At 30.5% G+C, this 16,812-nt stretch overlaps 1 protein-coding gene across 1 annotated transcript; it reads right to left on the minus strand.

The window, feature by feature from the left end:
* Window positions 1–5,439: 5,439 nt before the first annotated feature.
* On the minus strand, window positions 5,440–10,267 carry LOC132742774 (gamma-aminobutyric acid receptor alpha-like). The gene is made up of 7 exons (XM_060731250.1): window positions 10,205–10,267; window positions 8,471–8,691; window positions 8,121–8,203; window positions 7,558–7,698; window positions 7,075–7,227; window positions 6,537–6,775; window positions 5,440–6,131 (listed from the first exon to the last, which is right to left on the minus strand). The coding sequence occupies exons 1-7, from the start codon at window positions 10,229–10,231 to the stop codon at window positions 5,844–5,846; spliced, it is 1,152 nt and encodes a 383-aa protein (XP_060587233.1). The 5' UTR covers window positions 10,232–10,267; the 3' UTR covers window positions 5,440–5,843.
* Between the last annotated feature and the right edge of the window lie 6,545 nt (window positions 10,268–16,812).

Below are 16,812 nucleotides of genomic sequence, written 5' to 3' on the forward strand. Positions count from 1 at the left end.
AAATATGTCACCGAGATACCGGAGGATAGCTAATATATGTTAATACATTTTATTAAATGTAATTAATTGACATATGCAAATCAGATGCGAATAGTTTTTAGTAGATAACATAATTTATGAATCAAATATGATCTGAATCTTGTCCAAGGAAGTCTTTAGGCAAATTTATTAATCAAAATTTCATATGATCTGATTCTTGTCCAAGGAAGTATTTAGGCAATCTAATATGTTATCTTTATGGTTGAGCAAGAATTGCTGAAGCAATATCGATAAATTATTCTAAAACAACAATTAAATACATTCATCACATTAAAATTTGATTTTATATGGTGTTTAAAAATTAGGATATTTGAATTAAGGTCACCGTAGCGTCGAATTTTCATTAAATAATGCGTCAGCCGAAAGATCGTGCGATTCGGCATTGATAAAAACTTCTTCAAATAATTTGTTTCAAAATGAAAAATACACTTTAAAAAAGTATTAAAAGTATAACTTGTATTTCATATATACATAGTTTGATTTAGGTTGTAGACTGCCTTGCAAACTATGTAAAAATTCAACTAAAAAGGTGTAGGTATATTATCTTTAATATCAAATAATAAAAAAAAAGAAAAGTAAATCAGTAAATCCTACATCTTAACACCTGATTTTACGATAGACCGGTGGGGACATTTCAACTTCATGAATTCCTGATTTCAGCTTCATGAATTCTCGATTACAACTTCAAGAATTCACGATTTCAACTTCATGAATTCACGCTTTCAACTTCATGAATTCACGATTTCAACTTCACGAATTCACGATTTCAACTTCATGAATTCACGACGTTGAATTCGTGAAGTTGAAATCGTGAATTAATGAAGTTGAAATCGTGAATTCATGAAGTTAAAATCGTGAATTCATGAAGTTGAATTCGTGAAGTTGAAATCGTGAATTCATGAAGTTGAAATCGTAAATTCGTGAAGTTGAAATGGTGAACTCATGAAGTTGAAATCGTAAATTCATGAAGTTGAAATCGTGAATTCATGAAGTTGAAATCGTGAATTCTTGAAGTTGAAGTCGTGAATTCGTGAAGCTGAATCGTGAAGTCGTGAATTCCGTATTTTGAAAACAGGAATGCACGAAGTTTAAATTGTGAATTCATGAATTCATGAAGTTGTAATCGTGAATTCGTGAAGTTGAAGTCGTGAATTCATGAATCTGAATCGTGAATTCGTGAATTCCGTATTTTGAAAACGGGAATGCACGAAGTTTAAATTGTGAATTCATGAAGATGAAATCGGGAATTCATGAAGTTGAAATGGCCCTACCGGTCTATCGTATGATTTTCATGTATGTAATTTTCAAAATGATTTACTAAATTAATTAGTGTGTTTTATAAAACAAAGCTAATTTCTAAAAGAAAGTTATGATAAAATAAAACAAAATTTAATGAAATTCAATAGATAACTTGCAGACATCGGGACATTAAATCAAGGATTGGTCTTGAGTCAGTGACAAAGTTCGAGCCGTAGACAAAAAGGCGTAACAAAAGGAAAGGACGATAACTTAATGAGATTATAATAAATATATCCCGTATGATTATCGCGCTACAACGGCTCTCGGAAGATCAAGAACGCAACTTATTCGTAATGTTTATATTCAAATACAATTCGGCATATAGGAGGATTTGAACTGAAAACAAATTTTCACATATATGAACGCATGCAAAGGCTGATAGAAAGCATGGCTTTGTAATTAACACCGTAATACAAGTTGATAAGCGAACATCATCGCGGCTAGAAAAATATCTAGAGATCAAAATGATCACATTCATCAAGGACTTCGACTTATTTATTGATTATTCGTTTCGGAGCACGTAAAAATTCAACAACAAAAATAATTCGACATATAAAACTTTGACTAGTAAGCAATACAGGTTTAAATAAAGAAAATAAAGGAGAAAAGTCGGGACTTTTATTTTACTTCGACACATTTCGAAAATCGACTTAAAGATGGGTACTAATTGTGCACCCCTGGTCGCCGATTTGTTTTTGTACTGCTATGAAAGAGACTTTATGTTGAGTCTCTCTGAAGAGAAACAACAAGATGTTATAGTCGCATTTAATAATACTTCCAGATACCTTGATGATATTTTTTAATTTAGATAATCCTTATTTTGATCAAATGGTGTCTGACATTTATCCGCATGAACTACAACTTAATAAAACGAACTCTTGAAATTTTAGTACATCATTTTTGGATCTTCATATTACTATCAACAACAATTCTATTCACACGAAAATTTATGATAAAAGAGATGACTTTGACTTTTGTATAGTTAATTATCCACATTTAGATGGAGACGTACCCCATGCAACATCTTACGGGGTTTATGTTTCTCAGTTAATTAGATTCGCTAGAGCTTGTAGCAACATAAAGGATTTCAACGAGCGGAATATTTTTATTACCAGCAAGCTTCTAAAACAGGGCTACCGCTATCATAAATTACGGAAATATTTTACTAAATTTTACAATCGTAACTTTGATTTAATTTCTAAATTCAATAGTGATTTAACTCTTCTGCGACAAGGGATTAGCCAGCCTGGTTTTTATGGCGATGTGATTTACAAACTTCGTAAGATTTTGGGTCATGGTAATTTTTCTGCTGTTTTTACTAAAATCATTAATCGTTTTATTAAAAGAGGTTATGACCCTACTATTTTAAGACATACTGCATGTTTAGTGTTCAACCCTTTTACAGTTGGACACTACGCTTTCCTCTTTTGATTGCATCTGGCGGACCAAGTGGGAGACTCTATGATGGATAGTTCGTAAAGCCCTTTGGGACTGAATTGTCTTAATGTTCGTCTTCTGCCTTGCTTCGTCGGGCCCTTGTAGGTGATTTTCTTGTTGCTCTGTCTTCCTTTAGGACATTGAGTACTTTTGTTATGGTCATTGGGTTTACTTTTATATGTTTCTACATGATCATTTTAGTGTTTTACTTATTTAACCTTTTGTAACCATGACAACTGTTAGAATTTCACTTGGCGGGGATTCATTTTATTTACACTGTCTCGTTTATAGGAACATGGTGGGGCTAAGAGCGAGGTTTGGTGCACCATTAACCGGTTTAAACTCCCCAGCAGTCATTATTATGCTGCTGACCGTTCCAAGGCGGCGCCCCACTGTGTTCCTCAGATGTATGTCTATGTTGTTTCATACTGTTTTGGTGACACTTTTGCTTGTGTCCCTTGTTGTTTTCTCGTCTACGGTAAGTATCTTCCCCATTGCCTTTAGTTTTTATTTCTTTGATTAACCCCCCCCCCCTTCCCCCGGTCTCCTGTCCCCTTCCCCTTTGTGGGCCTATTATTATTTTCTTTGAATTCCTAATCAGTTACAAATTATTTATCATTTAATGATTAACGTGTCTTTGCCCTGTCCTTTTTATGTTTGGGGTCCGCCTGGGCTCCTTGCCATTGGGTTCTTGTTGCTTGGTCATATGGGGGTTGCGTTCATTGAACGCCGCCTTTCCTTGTTGATCTTGTTTATCATATTTTAAAGAAACTCTTTATATATCATCTGTATTTTTTGATCGTCATTTTCTTTTGTTTGTACTAGAATTCTTTCCGAAACGAATATCTAAAATTTGGTGTCATTTAGAAGAACATTTGTTTTCAACAGCGTATTTGTTAATAATTATACAGATGAAGTAAATCTTATAAGTTTCTCTTTTTTTTACTTTCAAAAGTTTGTTGACACAAACGAATAAAAATGTTAAGACATTATATTCACAATACTGTTTCATGACTTCAACAAACACAAATAGTTGCGTTTCAGACTTACAATCAACAATTACATGTCGTATAAAACAGAAATCAACTTAAGATAAATGTACACTTTTATTGGACTAGGAAAATATCTTGACTCAATTATTATACCAGGGTCATATTAAATAGAGAAAATAAGAATCCCTAAAGAATGTACAAAACAGCAAAATTAAAAATGATAATACCGGAACATCTTGTCTTTATCTCAGAATAATATAATTGGAACTTAGAATTCTACTTCGCCAAAGAAACGCTTTTCCAAAGGCAAGTGTTAAAGTTTACAAAAGCAATGATCTTTAAGTTGAAGGACAAGACAAATTAGTTTGAGCGTTTATATGACCAATTTTATCGCTTTTAATGAATAACTTTATTTATTAGATGGATAATAATGATCATTGTATTTGTACATCAAAAACGATAACGATATAAATGTTACATTTTGTCAATAAATGCATAGAAGGATCTTAACGGAAACATATTTAACTACATTAATTAAGATGGTTAATATATTTTAATATACGGATATATTAACGCATGTTTAATTAATATTATAGGAAAGCTCCCGTTATAGATAAACCGTCTAATATGTGCAGTTAAATTCTGGTTACTCTCAAAAACATGAAGGCAAAATAAATCGAACTTGTGAAATAATATATATTACATTATTCTTAATGTTTCTGTTCAATCCAATCGAATGACTTCATAATGATTTTAAGCATAGGCTGAAAAAACACTGTTTTTTTTCAGCATATGCTTAAAATTAATATGAAGTGATCACCTTAAAAGTGTCGAAATGGTCTGAAAGTGGTTAATTGGGGCTCGAGACTACATGTAGTAAATTTGAATATAAAGCTGCCGGAAAACAATGAAACAAAATAAATACACAGAAATTACAGACTTTGTTTTATTGACTTTGATGATGAGATATAGATAATAATAGTTATTAATAATCATAAAAAGTGCTACTTAAATCAATATTAAGTTTTTATTAGTCAAATTATAGTATGTTTAGTATAAAGGAATGAATGTTTTTAGTAGTAAGTATAATGCTGTATCACAAAACATATATAACCATAGCAACATATTTTCTTTACTTGGAAAAGTTATTGGATTTATTTCTTTAAATGATAATTGATTAATTGTACAATTGCACAACCTATAAAGTCAGACCTTTTGAAAACACAATACCGCTAAATTGAAAGGGATATTGCAATGAAAACATACAAAGTTTCTTCATTACGAACTGTAACGTTCTAATCAATCAGTGAATCTGCTTCAATCTACATCAGCCGTTTGTCTCTCGTCTGTCAAATTAATTTTACCCAAGGGTGAAATATATAAATTGTTTCTAGAATGAATAGGCACCGTGTGATACTATTCAATAATAGAGACAAACTTGAATGGTGTAACTGCAGTTTTTTTTCTCGAATAAACAAAATGATTGTTTCTTTGATAAAGTCATGTCTGACATGTCTGTCCTTAGGAATAAATGGCTATTGGCAATTATACACAGAAAGGAATGTATCACTTAAATCATTTTATATGATATTGCTTTTGAATTGCTGGTAATGGCTGAGTAATATAAAATGTCGTAAAGAAAGTCGTAAATGAGACTTTTCGTTATGTAAGTTTTCATATCATGAATTAAGGTAAACGTAATAAACAAAATAAATCATTTTTGACTGTATGTTTATCCTAATGTTAATTCTTCTTTAATCAAGTTTTAAATTGACTCAGTGTACCATTTTGACTGGTCATTGTATTACAGTGTTTTACAGATATTAAATGAATAACGTATTTATGCAAAGAAATGGCATAAAGATATTTAAAATTGTACCTTCTTAAAATATACAACCGACTAGGTATATTAAACTTATCTCGTAGAAGTGCTTTTAATTTAAAATACAAGAAAGATTATAACCGTGAGACAAAAATATGTCAATACAAATGACTTGGCTACTGTAATTGTCAAAGTACTTGACATTAGATAAAATTTAGTAAACACCACATCAATTTACTCTGATATTTGATCACCTATAATAATTGTGAAGTATCTGAAAGATATATACACCAGTAAAGAATGTTAAATGCAAAGAACACTACAGGGAAAATAATTCTAGACAATTTATCAATCCGACTAACACTGTTCAGTCCTAAAACATTGCCCAGCATGCTTGTATGAGGCACATTTTTCGTTCCGAAGAAACAGTTCCAACACTTAAATAAAGCCGTCTCTCTTGGTTTACCATTTTTAATCAATATCTGTCGTTTATGTCCGTTTTCTTTCGCTACATCATTACTCCTTTGTGCTTCTTCACCAGCCTATATCAATAAATAAAATTTTTCGATCTCACAATTTAAGCATACTTAAAAGGAAAGATTCGGTCGGTATATATATTACTAAACAAAGTGTTCTGAAAAAAAATGTACTATTCTTTGTAAATGCTGCGAATGTTACTGTACATTGTCTTACATTAAAATCATCTAACATGGACAGTAAGTGTACTCTTACTCATCATTTAATGATACATGCTATCTGAGAGACTATTATTCCTAACGGGTACATTTGTATATTTTGTGTACCATATTATTCACCTTATATTTCTAAACAAGGGAAGTATTATTTTGATTGTTTATATGCTAAATCAACCAAATGTTTGTGTTGGTTTGCAACTTAGAATTGAAAAGTAATGATAAATTTGAATCTATATTATATAATAAGAATACCTGCTCTTCAAGTATTTCCTCAAGTTCCACCTCTTTAGCAATATACCTGGCCAGCTGAGGACCTTCACCACATCCGAACTTTGTGTAATAATGGACGGCAGCAAATTGTATGATTGTAGCAAGTACAAACACAAAACATATAGCGACATAGATATCGAGTGCTGTCGAGTAGGACACCCGGGGAAGGTCGTTACGATTGTCCAAACCTATAAACGTCATCGTGAGCACTGTCATTGTACCTTCGTGAAAAAATATATCATTAGATAGATCCGATAATTATACATGCCTGGGACAGGTGTATGATTCTTTTCTTCTTCTTCTATTTATGATATTAAATTGTTACGTTAACAATATTATACTTGAAATAAACTTATAGCTAGAAAACGGAAACAATGCTTAAATCTTAGTAAACTTTGAAAATGTTCTCAAAACAAAGTAAATGAATCAATATCTGAATGAAAGTATTTATGAGTCTTGCAAGCTAAATTACTCCTAAAACAAAGCAAAAGGGACGAAAACGGTGCAAAACACTTCTTACCAAGAGCAATTCTGTCGGATGTTGCCTCTCTGTTTATCCAGAAAGAAACCCAAGATAGTACAACAAGAAGGCAGCATGGCACATATACATTGATAAGAAAAAACCCCATATGACGTCTGAGATAAAAATGTATTGACAAAACCGAATGCGGAGCTGTAATAAAAAGGTTACATATATTACATCAGTTTTTTTTTGTTTTTTTTTTTTGTTTTTTTTTTTTTTTTGGGGGGGGGGGGGTTGGACAATTTCGATGTAGTTTAACCGAAGACCAAAGTTGTTAGAAACATAACATAAATTTGTCGTCATACCGTTTATTTTATCAATAGAAAATCATGACGACAAAATCATTGTTTATATTCAGATTTTCTCCATAAACTTAGTCGGAGAAGTGAATGTTCATCGCGATACACAAAATCTTATAAGGTATGTAGTATTTTTTTTTTAATGAATTTTACGTAGACATTACAAGATCCACAGTCTTACCTCCTCGAAGAATTGAGGTCGAATTAAAGCATGGTGCTTGCAGTAAATCAAATTGTGACAAAGTCATATCTGCTGCTATCTCAACTGAGTTGTGGCGACCAAATCTCCACTCGTATATAACATCATCTATAGTATAGGCGACTAAAGAAATAAAAAAACACAATACTAAATATGTTGCTAACAGAATATTGATAACAAACAGAAGTAAAATTCACGATGAATGGAATTGGTTGTTGTGCCTCTATCTACATACACTTTGCACAACATAACAACGAATGCTTAAATTACCCTACAGCTGAAACGTCGCCTCCTTCAATCCAACAGATCAAAACATTTGAATGAATACCAGATTTTAGAAAAATAAGAGATTGTTTTATTTTAATAAGGAAGTGTCACACAAACTAAGTTTTTTTAAAAAAAAAAGATTACAATTAAAAAAATATTTCTTACAATTTTCTACAATATATCCCAATTTTTTCAAGAAATCAGAAAAAAATATCAAAATGCACAGCATGATACAAAAGTATTTTATTTTATTAACGGAAAGATTAGCCACGACTTACAGCTTCCAACAAGGAGTTGACACTTTTGTGAATCTAGAGGGTACTTCTCAAGGCGCATTTTACATGTTGCTTTTATTGTCAATCTGAAAAGTTCAAAAAAGTTCAAAAATATTATGAAAAATGAAATATTCTTCTTTTTTTAATTGTAAATAAGGCTTTATTGAGTATGGAAATTATACATAAACAATACAAAATCCGTGCTTTTACAACATTGAAATGTTCAGGTTATATAAAATTATAACAACACAACATCGTTATTGAAAAGGGGGATTTACAAGACATGTAAAACAAGTTTAAGAATTGTACTTTTACGTCACTTCATATTGCAGACACAATTACTTGATTCTTACCTTTGGGAGTACAACACAGAGCCGTCTTTGTTAATACGAAAGAATTTGTTTGGCATTGGCACCATGTGGACAAACGATTTCCCGCCATTTAGAAATACCGTATCAGGATACCAAAGACGCTCTAAGACTTTGATATTTAATGAAATATTGGGAAGTGAAACATTCAATGCAAGTCTCTCGTCTATCCAGAGTTGTCGGAAATAACAATCCATCGAGTAATCCTGCAAGAATTATTGGATTACATTACATGTATGACCAGTTTGAATGACACTCTTTACATCTCGAAACATAGATAAATGGTGTAGCAACGGTAGCAAAGTCTCACATTTTCTAACGACATGTAATAAAATTAAAATTTATATCATATACCGCAGAATCGTGGTAATAGGATTTATGAATTGTCTGTGATGTTGAAAATAATATACGTTTGCCTGTACAATGACTGAGATACAAAAATTCAAGTATGATTCATTTTGAATCAGTTTCACTCCGGATCATGTTATAAACAAACTTACTTACTTTCCCTTTTAAAGTTAAAGTTGTGTAAAGGTAAAGATTAGTTGGTAGATTTGCATGTTGCTAAAGATCTTATTCCGAATAAGTTTAACGGTTAAGATTAGACGAAAAACATCTAAAGAATTTGTTCTGGCGAAACAAACCAGACTAATCATTTAAAACATAATCCATGACTGATATATCTTATCCATCAGGGTAATTGATATAGGTACCTATAAATAGAATGTGTCTTATGCAAGACATTACACTTGCTATTCTATATTCTTAACTCAGGTTACGATAGATTATAGCCAACTTTCAAACAGACTTCCTTTCTTTGGTGAAAATTCACAAGTGTTTTTATAAATGTAAAATTAAAGACAAATTCATAACTTGAGTTTTTTATATATTTCAAAGTGTAAATGACGTTAATGATAAAAAGTGGTGTATATCCGTAAAGCTAGTAATTATGTTGTTTTTGTGAGATAATTAGAATTTCAGTAATATTCTGAAAAACTAGTTTATATCATAAACACGTTGATAAGTATGTAAAAACGAGTTGTTATAATTAATTATATTAATTATATTCATGCACCATACTCTTTTTTTAATATTTTAAAGAAATATTTTAATACGATTTATATATAAAAATATGGGCTAAGTTTAATTTGTATCCGGTAGCTTATGTAAATTTCTAGACATTTGTCCACGAACATCTGTATATCCGCTATAATTCATGTAAGATAACCAATCTGACTTAAGTTCGGATCTGATGACCCCCGTATATGCTTCACCTTCTTCATAATTCGGATTTCCCGAGAACGCTATTTTAAGCCATACAATCAAACCGGTTTTTACAGATAGGCATCAAATACTGTTATCCGTAGAAGTTAAACAAATTATTGATTTTTGTAATTAAAAAATGTTTTAAGTAATTTTTAACAAATAATAGAGTCATTTTTTTAATGGGAAAGATTTTTTGCCAGTTTACCTGTCGTTGATGTGGACATGTTTGTTCTCGTAATCGTAATTATTACCTACTCAGTATGGTTTTGCAAGTGTTAATATTAGAAACCGCATCACTTTCACAATATTAAAAGCTCGTCAATGGTTGGTTGGTTTTTTGAAAGACAATGAAAAGGTGACTTCCTATGAGTGGATGTCAGATCCGAATGAATAGCGTTATTCGAGATTTAATCAGATAGATAACATATTAAACAAGAAACTTTTAAAACTCACCATACTCCTCTCACTTACAGGACCCATTGAACGAACTAGAATATCTGTTTTAATTATCAACGGCTTCTCTGGAAATTAAAATAATAATGAACAAGCTTTCGCGTGATTAATAAGTTCTATAAATTATCATTGTATGCTTATTAATTCAAGCAGAAATTCGGTTAAATTCCATCCTTAAGTTATACAAGTTGAAAAATATCGTATCTCCCACACAATTGAAAGGAATAGTGAGAGAAGAAAGAAGAGACTGTAAAGTAAATGTTAATATTTTAATGCATATGTTTGTACTCCCTAAACTTTTAAATTAAGCTAGGCAAGTGGAAGATCACCTCAGGCACCCATCCTTGCATTATTTCAGGGGCAAACAGGCACAATATCAGAACCATCTTGGCGGGAGTTGAGCCCACAGCGGTGAGGGTTAAGGGTTTCGAAGTCAAAGACATTTACATGGACGCCTCTTAGTTTATAATAAACTGTTTGAACTGAAAGGGACTCCACTGAGGTTAAAAAGCCTAAAAACATAACATTAGAATTTCTTACATAAATGAACTAGGGCGCTATAAACAGAAATATATGCAAAGATAGTTAAGAAATATACTTTAAAATAAATCGAAAATCGTAGTTTTATGCTTTTCTTAGCCTAATTTGAGTGAAAAGCGTTCAAACGCTTTTCATTTTGGGTCATTCTTTTACAATTTGAATAATTATTATGGAAAAACGAAGTGCGCGAATGATCTAAAAGTTTGCACAAAGATTCGTGGTCTACACCTACATCAAATGGTACATTTATCTGGAAAAAAATATTTTCTGTCCCATCATGTCAGAAAACCTCAGTGGAGTTCTTGAAAGTAACATGATTTTATAAGAAAGTCTTACCGCCGTACCCTGGTCTCAGTCTCCTGTCGTAGCCATGCAGTAACCTATCAAGCTCGAGGCTAATATTTTCATGTTTTAGGTACGTAGAGCTCGATACCAGCAGAGCATGTAAACTATAAACATAAAAAGATAACAAGATGTAAAAATATTACATGATACTATACATTACCAAACCTGAATAAATTTTATAAAGTTATTGTAACATGCTCATTGACACTACATCAAAACTATTTTAATTGAAGTATGCATCTAAAATATAGTATTTAATAGAAAGCGAAAGGTATCGGATTGTTATAACTTCAGCATGGAAGTGTACAGTTTTGTCCTATTTGACTAAACATATGATTTGTTATGTAGAATGAAAAAAGATCCGGTGCAAAATCAAAAATCTGCCAGTTATAGGTTTGTTTTTATATGAACCTTTGCAATTAGAAATATTTTTTTTAAAAAAAAAGGAAATAAATTGTGTTGTCTTGTATATCGGATACTTTCGTCGTGTAACGTATTTTGATACCTTTGGCTTAGCTATTGTAGGGCTTCGTTCTTTAAACAAGACTCTCCCTCGTTAACTTTTACTTTTGTCGCTTTTAGATTGGACACATTTTAAGTTCAGAAATGTAACAAATAATTAAATGGATAACATATAAAATGTACAGCGCAATCAAATTAAAATGTCAATTCAACAAATATGTTCGACAATGTGTCGTCTATGTCTACATTTATAAACAATGTTTAGGTCTTACATATTAATACTTTAAGTATTGTATAGACATGATGTCTGAAAAATTGAAATATATACTACATAAATATTCTAAATTGACATTCAAGACTACTGTAATTTTGTAAATGATCGCCAAATAAAATGATTGAATAGTCACAAATTAAATGATTTGACTAGTTAAAAAATAGATTCAAAATATATTTTAATTTGGTAGATGACGGAAAATTAATATTATCTTTACAAAGCTGCTGTAAAAAAGATAAATTCAAAGTACATGGTTAATAATCTTGTTCTTTGATAACTAAACTTAAATCACAGTTCCCATGTATTAAAAATGTGTAGGAATTGTCATCCCTCGCAATATTATATAATATTCTGGGGACCGAAGGAGGGGCACGATAGTATCATATTGTTGGTACATGGACACCAGTGTATTAAAGTCTGTGTATAGCACTTAATTCTTACGCCAACAAAATTATATAGGTCATGCTGCAATTTGCTTAATGAACGATACATTGCATAAACCACTGCCATCCACAAACAGGCTCATTAGAAAGGACTTTGCAAAATGTTTTATATCATCGTGATTGGCGGCTTCAATTTTTATTTTCTCACTATCAATTGCTCAGAAATACACTGCATTCCATCCATAAATATTACAAGGGGTCCAAATAATTATGCAGAGGTTTGCTTAATACTTGCTTAAAACTTGTATATGTACTAAACATATTCATGGATAAATTATTTTGGACCCATAAAAGATGTTCTTCAAATATTTATATTTTTCTGTAAATTATTAACACAATTATTTATAATATCAAAACACACGTTTTTATTAGGCCTAATCAAGAAACGTTTTTATCACTGATGAAGTAAGTTGCAGCCATCATTATGCCTTTTATGAAATCAAATTTAGTGTTGTGTGACAATCTGCACTCGTCCATTATATCCATAAATGTGTTGTTTTTTTTTTTTTTGTTTTTTTTTTAAATAAAATGATGAATTCCAAGTAAGCGATATCTTTTTCTATAATGTTTAAATTTTATATGTTTAATATTTGTGTAAAAAAACATCTCTGCCTGTGCCACTTTATTGTTGTTTAATATTTCAATATTTTGAGAAAAAAAATGTTTCAAGAGATGAAAACTACTGGAAGGACGAATGTAAGCTGTATTTACGACTTTGATAAAAACAATTATAAAACCAAAAAAACGACTGAAATGTTCGATTTGCTTGTTCTCGTTCTCTTGTTATAGATTGTAGATGAAAAAACACTGTTATCTCATGTATTTAACTTCGACAGTTTTCTATTAACCTGATGAACGTCAGACACAACTGCAAGAACAATTAAATATAAAGCTAACGCTTCCAATATTTGATAATCCCCAGGCATCTGGAATTAAATAATGCCATAAGCAGCTTCCTTCAAGATATTCAATAATAAACAAACTGGATGTTTTTTTATCGCAAACAGACCAGCATTTACAAAATTAGAACCACCTTATATTTGATATATATTTTCAAACATATTTTTGTCTTAGTTACAAACACTTTAAATTGATTTGTCAAATCAATCATATTCAGACCCAGAAAGATACATATATATAAGACAAATGTATAAATATATGTGGCAATAAAACAATGACAACAACATCATACGTAGATATCAAATGAAATCGCTTGAAGTACACTGGTTAATGAAACGATAATTGAAAACGCCAAAAATAAATATTGCATACCAAAATATTCAAACACAACTTGATAGCTTTTGTTAGACAGTTTTATGTTAATTAATATTTGTTTGTTTGCAAAGTTTGACGTACGTTGATTTAGCTTTCTTAAAGGTCAGTGTTTGTTGGTCAATCAATATCAAGATTTATCATTGTTTACATACAAAGTACCTAAAATGAACAGAAAAAATCCATGCATACGTTTCTATTTTAAATATGCCGAACGCTTAAAATCAACTATAAATATACATTTGAAATATATCTTGATGAATTACTTTTCAGTTCATTCAATAAATAAATATTGGAGAGAGATTCTAAAATAGTGTCAATCTTTCTACTTAATTATTTTGTATATTTGAGTGTATTTACTTTGTTTGAATATAAATGATTTAAATAAAATATTGTTAAAACTCAATAAATATCGCTAACAGTAGTACGATGTAACAAATGCTCATTTATACAACATTATTTTTGTAGAATTAATTTAATGGATGTGGTCATGCTGTCCAATTTGTTTTAGTAATTGGACAAGAGTTATAGTGTCATTGTCAAGTCTCTTGTGACAAAAGAAGTGGAAAGATATGTTAAATTGCTTTATAACCTTGAACACAAACTGTGTCAATGATATTATGTTGAATGAACATAACAAAACGTCTTAAAAACTGGAGAAAGGGTGTTACCTCGGAAGCATTAATCACAACAAAATTACATCACTCACGCCCCTAACACCGGCTTGAGTGGTATTCAATTTTCAACAGTTAACAGTGCTGATATTAATGATCCAGAAAGACCAGAAAAATACAAAACATTGAAGTGAAGTACATGAGCTGCAACACGGTACTTGACCCCTGTTGTTGTGATGTATAAAGATGGAAAAGGGGTGATCCCAGGGAAGCATTAATCAAAACACAATAACATGGAAATTGCAGATTTGGTTTGATACAGCACAGTGTATTGTCTATTAGCGAATATTTTATTTTGTTAAAATAATAAAATACAGTTTCATTGAGTCCTTGATAGTACTCATTGGAATGTCTTGATAACATGAGACGAAAACTAGAAAGAAAAAAAACAACAGAAAATACATGTATAACTTGTTCTTTTCATTAATTGTAAAGTTTCTACATTTCTACATATTCAAAGTTTTACCATTCTAAAGGCATATATCTACAAGAAATAAATATCGTACCTTAAATATGATATCTAGATATCTAATTCTGTTTCATCTAATATTTTATATTGTTCTATATCAAATACCAACATCCAATAGATCACGTTTTGTTGTTGTTGTTTCTTCTTGTTGTTGTTGTTGTTTGTTTGTTTTGTGTTGTTTTTCTTTTCAATATAATTTGGATATATATTTAAAAAATAATCTAAAATTTAAAAGGTACCGAAAATATTTGGACTCATTAATTCTATATTAAACATTTCATCGTGAAATAGCCTACAAATATATATATATAATTGGCGCATCTGGTACACTGCAGACTTCCCTTTAACCCTTTAATTTAGCATCTAGCTTGTATAAAAAGAATAAAGCTCACTACAGTATTAAACCAATCACAAATAATATTGCATGATCAAATAATAATGGCTTGGTCACAATCAGTTTGATACAAGTGTAGGAAGTTATAGAAACACATTCAACATCGAATTGAAAGCCGATACTTTAACACTCTCAGAATGTTCCGAACATGTGACTGATAGTAAGTCAAAATTGGAATCTTAAGAAATATATTCAGGTTAAACCAAGATTTATTCATAAAGGCTTTTGATGTTTTTTCCAATCAGCAATGCAGCATGTTTTCATGCAGCGAGAACAGCATGTTATTTCGTTAACATTTTTCTCGCGTTTTTCCAAGTATTTCGAAGGTGAACGATTTATAAGAATGGGGAATACAGTTATGTATTTAAAACTTTTATAAACTTTCACACATTGAAATATCTTATGATGTAAATGTCAAACAAAAAATGAATTGCATAATGCCAATAAGATAGACGGACAAGAAAAGGCAATGTTTTTTATAATCAGGTCATTACAAAACTTGTTAATGTATCTTTTAACAAATAGAACGAAGTTAATAATTTGATAATATATTGCTTTAATCCTAGCTCCTAGCAACAGATTTTGGCATATAATACCATGATTGACAGTTTAAGATATTGAAGTAGCATAATGCTCATTTTTCATGGTCAAGTTGAGATGAATTAACTATATACTGTTAACGGTGATTAATATATACTGTTATAATGGTGATTGACCAACATTTTATGTAAGAAAATGTTTAGGATGAAATATACATTTCATTATTTTTCCCCTGTCTGTCTATCTCCCTTTAAATTTTAAATACTTAATAACGGTAATAATTGTTTTGTTGCTGTTTTTTTGTCTTTTTGTGTTTCTTTTTCACCTAAGAATTACCTATTTGTTAAAAGTGTAGATTATATCATGTTCCTTATTTATACATGATTTATGGACATTATTTAGACCATTGTTGATATATGCAATCATAATTTACGCATTCTAGTGGTGAAAGAATATCTGTCCCCATGTTGTTTAACGATATGTGACGATGCTTGAATTTGGTATTTTTAATAAAAAACTCACATTTATACTATTGTATTCAACCATACTTTTCTATCTTGTAACGTGACTCAAAAATAAAAGTATTTGTTGTTGTAGAAAGAAAATAAACGTAGTGATATCATAAAATATGGTAAACAAGTTAAACAAAACAAGGAAAGGCGGCGTCAATAAACAATCATCTCAGAACATGAACTCTTAGTGTTGTATTAAAATACAAAAATATGTGTTTATTGTAACACACATACAGTATTGAAAAATTGTATTTAATATGGAGTTTCTTTTTAATACAATAACTGTTTCAGGAATTTAATTATACAAATTGTGTCTCAGAGTGTACGGTGTTTATAAATACAATAAAGACACCTTTAGATACACTAACAATAATGGAGACATTTTGTCTGTATTAAATGGAGCTCATATTAGACCTAGGATTATTTAATTTGATCCAAAACGTTGCTTTTTTTCAGCTGACATTCACTTACAATGATGATAATTTTGTACTCATAATTAACCGTTTTTATTTTTATCAGACAAAATTTATGTAGGGCTATTTGTAGCATTGAAGAATTTGCTCTTACTTTATAAATCACACTTCAGATTTAGATGAATGTAAAATGCAAAATCGGTACTACATTTTTAAAGTCACTTTTGAAATCATTTATGAACGCATCATCATCACTTTAATGCATACTTA

The sequence above is a fragment of the Ruditapes philippinarum genome, unplaced genomic scaffold (assembly GCF_026571515.1).
Source record: "Ruditapes philippinarum isolate M1 unplaced genomic scaffold, ASM2657151v2 ctg9631_1_1_1_1, whole genome shotgun sequence".
In the NCBI taxonomy this organism is placed as follows: domain Eukaryota; kingdom Metazoa; phylum Mollusca; class Bivalvia; order Venerida; family Veneridae; genus Ruditapes; species Ruditapes philippinarum.

What these genes read in the sequence shown, in the direction of transcription:
- LOC132742774 (XM_060731250.1), bottom strand. Translation starts at nt 10,231, where the DNA reads ATGGGTCCTGTAAGTGAGAGGAGTATG. An exon ending in GACCTCAATTCTTCGAGGAG is followed by an intron (nt 7,228 to 7,557) that starts GTAAGACTGTGG and finishes TTTTTATTACAG; the next exon opens with CTCCGCATTCGGTTTTGTCA. An exon ending in AGGAAATACTTGAAGAGCAG is followed by an intron (nt 6,132 to 6,536) that starts GTATTCTTATTA and finishes TTATTGATATAG; the next exon opens with GCTGGTGAAGAAGCACAAAG.